Source organism: Eptatretus burgeri, chromosome 4 (assembly GCF_056783735.1).
Source record: "Eptatretus burgeri isolate ZD-2024b chromosome 4, Ebu_testis_v1, whole genome shotgun sequence".
Classification (NCBI taxonomy): domain Eukaryota; kingdom Metazoa; phylum Chordata; class Myxini; order Myxiniformes; family Myxinidae; genus Eptatretus; species Eptatretus burgeri.
This window is the reverse complement of record NC_140964.1, coordinates 6,436,710-6,443,709: the sequence shown is the minus strand read 5'-3', so window position 1 is coordinate 6,443,709 and position 7,000 is coordinate 6,436,710. Positions and strand designations below refer to the sequence as shown.

At 42.9% G+C, this 7,000-nt stretch overlaps 1 protein-coding gene across 1 annotated transcript in view; it reads left to right on the top strand.

The window, feature by feature from the left end:
* Positions 1-2,756: 2,756 nt before the first annotated feature.
* The window catches only part of LOC147027397 (disco-interacting protein 2 homolog C-like), a 79,238-nt gene continuing 74,994 nt past the window's right edge, over positions 2,757-7,000 (top strand). The window contains exons 1-5 of the mRNA XM_085876754.1: positions 2,757-2,874; positions 3,281-3,404; positions 3,674-3,795; positions 4,203-4,314; positions 4,537-4,646. Coding sequence (XP_085732880.1) covers positions 2,848-2,874; positions 3,281-3,404; positions 3,674-3,795; positions 4,203-4,314; positions 4,537-4,646 — 495 coding nt within the window. The 5' untranslated portion in view covers positions 2,757-2,847. The remainder of the gene's footprint in view (positions 2,875-3,280; positions 3,405-3,673; positions 3,796-4,202; positions 4,315-4,536; positions 4,647-7,000) is intronic.

Genomic DNA, 7,000 nt, shown 5'->3' with positions numbered 1-7,000 from the left:
CCTAAAAGTCTGACGACATTGTTGAATTTTCACTGGGCTGGCATCCTGTATTTGTCCTGTATTTAATAAATTTTCACTGGGCTGGCAGGATAGCTGATAGCTTAGAGGCGAGTGTGCGTATCTATCTAGCCTGGGTTTGAATCACTACGCAGCTCCAAGCTGTCATCCTGGTGTTTCACAGGCAGGGTGATTCATAAACGTGTGTGCCGTCCCTCGGATGAACGTGAAAAGGGTGTCCCTTATGCCGGCATTAGTTGGTGGATGTTTAAGGTCCCACGGTGTCCTTCGTGAAGAGTCTGCGAGCCATCAATGGCATCCTGAACAAATTACAAATTCCTGCCATAACCAGCAGAGGGCATTGCATCAGCATCACAACTGTACCCTCAATCAATGATGGCACCCCGCAGCCTTGTACTGCATACGAATGAAGACCATTTTCACTGCGATAAGGCACAGCACGTATCCTGCCAGTGAATGACGCAACCCGACAAGCCTACAATTGTCATCGACCTACGTACAATGCACCAGTGTGCTGTGCAGTACACCACCACTAATTGTTACTTGGCAATTGATGATTCTCATTATCGCAATTAATTAAACTAATCTTACCGCACGTGGGCGCCATCACCTTTTGTGACCTTTTGGTGTGAAACAGCTGACTGGTGTACATCCATTATGATCGTGAGCGTCATGGTTCAGGGTGTAATTCCTATCACGCTTTTTCGTTCGAATTGAAGCCTCAATTTCTTATTCAATTTACAACTTGCTGGTTATCTCCAGATATTATTGAGATAATAAACAAAAATGAACCAGGAAAGAGATATTTACAGTTATTTGGGAAAATGAATTCAATCTTTTTGTTTATTTATTTATATGAATCTATTGATAAATAATTTCTCTCAGAAAGATGAGGCCTGTGAGTGTTTTGCAGAAAGTATGAAGACTTTTCTGGAATGTGCCAAATTTATAAATAATGAATATCTGAGTTTGTGTTGAAAGACAATGATTCAAACTTTTCTGACTTCGATATTCGGTTCGTGTGTTTTACTTTCAACCCTTCTCTTTGATTCGAACTTGTTTATTTTTTGCCCTGAAATATATCCTACCCCCCCTCCCCCCCCCACTCCTCCCACTTTACCCTTCCACCACCCCCATTCCGGGTCCTTGGTACCTCTGCTGAGTTTAATTTGTAGATGGACCAAGCTCGACGTCAAGCAGCAGTGTTTGCTCCCAATGAGATATTTCCACTAAACTGCAATTCCAAATGAGGTTTATACAAACGTCACAATAGCTGATATAGAGGAGCCTCCATGGTATGCCTGGTGTTGGCTTAATGGTTAGGGTGGTGGGCTTGGGATCCGAGGATCCTGAGTTCAAATCCCCCTTGGCTGTTGAATTAATACCAGGTGGGGTTGACTCTGCATGTCATCCTTCCAAGGTCGGCAAAATGAGTGCCAGCATGCTGGTATCTTATGTCGGAGTGGCGACCCGTCCAGGATTGTGTCCAATAGCCCAGGAGACTGGTTATACAGCACCAACGCTCTGCACAGAGTATGGTCCCAATGGATGGATGGACAATAGCTGGTGGTGCACAGGTTGGGAGTAAAACGTAAACGTAATTTGCTGCTCGTGACGTGATGAAATGCAAAGTTAATGAATGGGTGCAGTGGAAAGGATAACAGGCAGAAGGTGTGAAGCTCTACGTTCGTCTTGCTTTTCTGTAAAAAGGTGTAAACTTTCTCAACGCTGCAATGGTGGCCACAAAGTGTTCCCTCTGAAATGGAAAATATGGCACTTTATTTTTGGGGGGAAATGAGCTCGTGTGACTGGTGGACAAATTGCAGGTGAGAGCCTATGCAAGCCTGCAAGGCCATGAGCCTTGTTTGTGAGGGTGAGGGTGATGGGGGGGGGGGGAGTGGGGGTGGCCCTCCACTTCCATTCACCAAGACTACCAAATACATTCAGGGTCTTGGATTTCACTGTCGCAATGATTGCAAAATGCAAGGTATTATGACCTCGGACAGGAGCCTTACTCCATGGTACTGTGGATAGAGAGGAGCTTTATTTGGAGATAACCTTTGGAGACTTGGGGTTTTCCAGTTGGAGATAACCATGTTGTGGGACTTCGAAGAAAGTTCCAGTCAGTTGCCTCAACATTTAAAAACAATTAATTACTGCATTTGCACAGTTCATTTGACTGTTCTGTTGCATTGTTGTGCAACCCTTTTTATTTTAACAATTTGATGGATATCTTTTGGGAAGCTTTCTCAAAATGTGGATCAACCATCCGTATTTAACATCGAATCCCTGTTTGTGTCTAATAATGCAATGATCATGCTGCGAACAATCGTTGCTGATTTTACAACTTTTTTTGTTGTTGTTGCAGAAATCAAGGCTCGTGGAAGAGCTGAATGACAGGGAATGATGTTGACATGATAATGGAGTGGAAAGAGCTGACATACAACGAGGGACGGATGAAGACACGGGCAGTATATAAATAGAGACGTACAGACAGGATAAGGGGGACCAAGTGAGTTGAGTAAACGAGGAATGTGTAACCAGACAGGAAAAGCTGATAATAGGATGAATGTTGATAAGGTGAAGTTGGACAGGAGAGCAGAGTCGGTGAGAATAGACAAGATTAGCAACAGAGGATAGGGATGAGATGGTGATGGCTCTTAAAATTTTGAATTCCTCACACCTGAGTTTGGAATTCTTTGTTTTGTTTTTCTGACCATTTGTTAATCCTGTGAATGCGTACCTCTCCTCTGTATACGGCCATTTCCACCACAGAACCTTTTCCTGTCGGAGGTGCTGCAGTGGCGAACACAGAGTACTCCTGAACACATGCTCTTCATTCTCCTCAACTCCAGAGTGAGTGTCACGTCCCTCACACACGGGCACGACTCCACATGCTCGATCGTCTCATATCGCACTCGATTGGCATGGCGACCCTCGTTTGTGCGCAATATTCAGTAACTGAGATGTCATAATCATGGGAGGTTCTTTAATAATTCCACGCACGATACTTATCGATGTCACACATGAGGACAGTTCATTAACGTTAAAGTGAGTTTGACATTAAAGTTAACTTTTATGAAATGAAGTTTCATCAACGCAAATCTTAGAAATTGGATCAGATAATTGAATCATCATGACCTTTTGACCTCTGTCTATAGTGCCGTTCGTGCAGGGAAATCCATCGACCTCAAACAAGTTGTTTAGTCACTTGTCGGCCAGGTTGTTTTGGTTATCGGTGAAGCCATTCTCTCTCTGGCAGGGAGTGGTATCGTGCTCAGTGACGTGTGCACAGCTACACCGACGAGCGGAGCGAGTGGCAAGCGCACTTCAGGAACGAGGCCGCATCAGCCCTGGGGACCACGTCGCGCTCGTCTACCCTCCTGGTGCCTGAGGGTGGTGGGAGATCTTTTGAGGAGTGAAGTTGTCTTTGGGAGAGTGGCGACTCTGGGTCTTTTAGCGGTCAAAAAGCACATTATCAGCAAACTATGTTCAATGTCCTTATTTTTCATTGAGTCGGCAAATTCTCAAGTTGTACTTGTTATTCTCAAAGTGTTTGCGAGTTTATTTGGTGAGCAGTTTCCTTTCACCATGTTACATGAATGGAGCCTTTTGCCAGTGCCATTTCTCGAGATCCCATTTACTGCGTGTGCAGGCATAGACCTCGTCGCCGCATTCTACGGCTGCCTGTACGCCGGCTGTGTCCCTGTGACGATCCGTCCACCTCACCCGCAGAACATCCCGAGCACTCTTCCCACGGTTAAAATGATTGTTGAGGTGCATCGACTCTATATTCTCCTTCCAGTAAAAGGTCGACGAACAGTGGAAAAGGGTAACTTTTCCACCAGAAAAGAACAAAAGGCACGAATGCGCTGACGTTTCGTGTGTCTCCCTTTCGGACAAACAAGAAAGGGAGATGTATTCTAATGATGTCCATCTCTTGCTTGAATGAAGATGAGACACCTGAAATCTGACCACCTCCACGCCTTTTGTTCTTTTCTGTTGGGAAATTTACCTTTTTCTCCTGTTCATCAACCATTCTGTGCAACCAATGCAGGTTGCTCATTTTTGCTGCAGCTCACATCAGTTCCTTTTACGTAACATCCTTTTCGGATTATGAGGGTCAGGTTGGTTAAAAACCTCAATACTACGAGATATCTTATCATCATGTGGGTAACTTCCAGGTTAGCCGTGCAGTCTTCCTGCTGACCACGCAAGGTACTCTCAAGCTGCTCCGTTCCAAAGAGGCTGGAAATGCTGTGGACATGAAGTCCTGGCCTCCAATGCTTGACACCGGTAAGAGAAGGTTAATCGGGAAGTTGGAAGAAATGTTCTCATGTGGCTTTGCAGAGTTTGGTGCAAGTTATAAAGAGACCGTTATCCAGTGCTGCTTGATTGTGCAGTAACTGTTCACATCCAGTGGCCTGTAAGCAGAATTGAGTCGCTCTGGATTTTGTGACCGAGTCATGCACCAGTAACGCCGCCTTACTCATCAGTTGCGCTTCACTGTGATTATAGACGACCTCCCTCGACGGCGACCTGCTCTCTTGCACGTGGCCGACTCCCCGGATAGTTTGGCGTACCTCGATTTTAGCGTTTCCACCACAGGAATGCTGGCTGGTGTGAAGGTGAGCTCTTGCCAAACATCACAGTGAACTCTTTTCGTTGTTATAAGTATTCCCGAAATTACTGGACACAGACGGGCACAGAGGCTGTCAGGCCGAGTTTTTGTACATGGATTACTTTCATCTGACCAACTGTCCGGGCTCTATAGCAATAAACATTTTCTTTGAACAGCTTTTTAATATTATATCACATTTATCTATTAAATTACATGAGGCACATGCTTTCCGTTTTATTAGGGCTTCAAGCCAAATGGCTGAAGCCCTATTGAATTCGTTAGTATTATTATTATTAAAGGCGTTTTTATGTTCTACTGACCGATTTTGTGGCTGATCTGGAGGGAAAACTGTTGGATGAAATTCAACGAAACTTAACACCATAATAACTCTCCACCTGAAGTTTATACTATGAAACATTTGATGACGTAGGTCACGTGGTATGTCGGCCATATTGGATTTTCTCCAAAACCTAAAAACATCTTCTTCTCCAGAACGGATAACACGACAGCCTCAAACTTTTGCACACATTTGCATTGTTCCATGGGAATGTTAAGTTGTTAATTTGATCGAAATCATTACATAATTCAAATGATTTAAAATGATGCCGATTCGCCTCATTAAATATGCAAATGAGAGTTGAAAAAATTTAATGACAAATTTAGATAGCACATAAACAGGGGACTCCCAATATATTTATACTATGTCTGTATTTGACCCCAGTGAGCCCCCAGCACCCCCCAAAGTTGAAAATCACCCATTTTTGAAATGTCATAAAATGAAAACAACACTTGGATGAAATTCAATGAAACTTAAACACGTAATAACTCTCCACCTGAAGTTTATACTTTGAAAATTTTGATGACGTAGGTCACGTGGTATGGTGGCCATATTGGATTTTCTCTAAAACCTAAAAACATCTTCTCCAGAACGCGTAACCCAACAGCCTCAAGCTTTTGCACACATTTGTGATGTTCCATGTGAATATTAAGTTGTTAATTTGGTCAAAATCGTCACTAAATTTATGTGATAAAAATTATGCCGATTCGCCTCATTAAATATGCAAAATAAGCAAATGAGAGTTGAAAAAATCGAATGACGGATTTAGATAGGCCTTAAAGAGGGGACTCCAAATATGTTTACATTATGTCTGTATTTTACCCCAGTGAGGCCCCAGAGCCCCCCCAAAGTTTAAAATCACCCATTTTTGAAATGTCGTTAAATGAAAACAATGGTTGGATGAAATTCAATGAAATTTCTCCATTTAATAGCTCTCCACCTGAAATTTATACTTTGAAAATTTTGATGACGTCGGTCACGTGGTATGGCGGCCATATTGGATTTTCTCCCAAACCTAAAAACATCTTCTTCTCCAGAAAGGATAACCCGACAACCTTAATCTTTTGCACACATTTCCGACGTTCCATGGGAATGTTAAGTTGTTAATTTGGTCGAACTCGTCACATAATTTATATGATTAAAATGATGCCGATTCGCCTCATTAAATATGCCAAATATGCAAATGAGAGTTGAAAATTTTTAATGACAGATTTAGATAGTTCAGAAACAGGGGACTCCAAATATGTGTATACTATGTCTGTATTTGACCCCAGTGAGGCCCCAGAGCCCCCCAAAGTTTAAAATCACTCATTTACGACATGTCGTAAAATAAAACCGAAAGAAGATAGAGCTATAGTGACTGCACATTCTGGAAGATCGTTTAACGTCCTACAAGTTCGCCATTTACATTAATATGCAAATGTGTAGTTATTGGACTTTTTTCGGGACTTGAAACTTTGTCCAGCCTCGATTTGTCCAATGTGGAGTTTCTTTCTTTATCATGTATTGCTATCGGCTTTACAATCCTTCATTGATATAACATGAGGGACACCGTAGCGAGACCCCATTGCAGACTCAGTGCAAATTAAAGTCCTTTGACGTCGGATGCACGGGTTGAAGCCCGGGATTACTGGTTTTCCAGTTTTAATTTTTTTAATTTTTGCGATTTGCATACTAAATGTTTGAAGAAGAATCTGTCGTATCGACTTGTACTCAATGTGACGTCTTCACTGCAAATGCATTTTATTAAGGAAGAATAATACGGCAACGTGAGTGTTTCCTCAAGTTTCCCACAAGCAGAATAGATTGTGAAATTAGATATCCCACAATAAGGCCGAAACACAAGGTCTGCTGCTCTCGCATCACAAACTGCTCAGTGGTCTCTCTGTTTGTTTGTCTTTTTTACGACTTCTCTTCCGGTCTCACTCCCTCCGCTCTTAGTCCTTTGAGCCTTTCCTGGTCCTCCAGGATGCACGTGTTCTTCCAGTAACCCCCTCCTGTTTAAATTTCCAAAACCCAGGGTA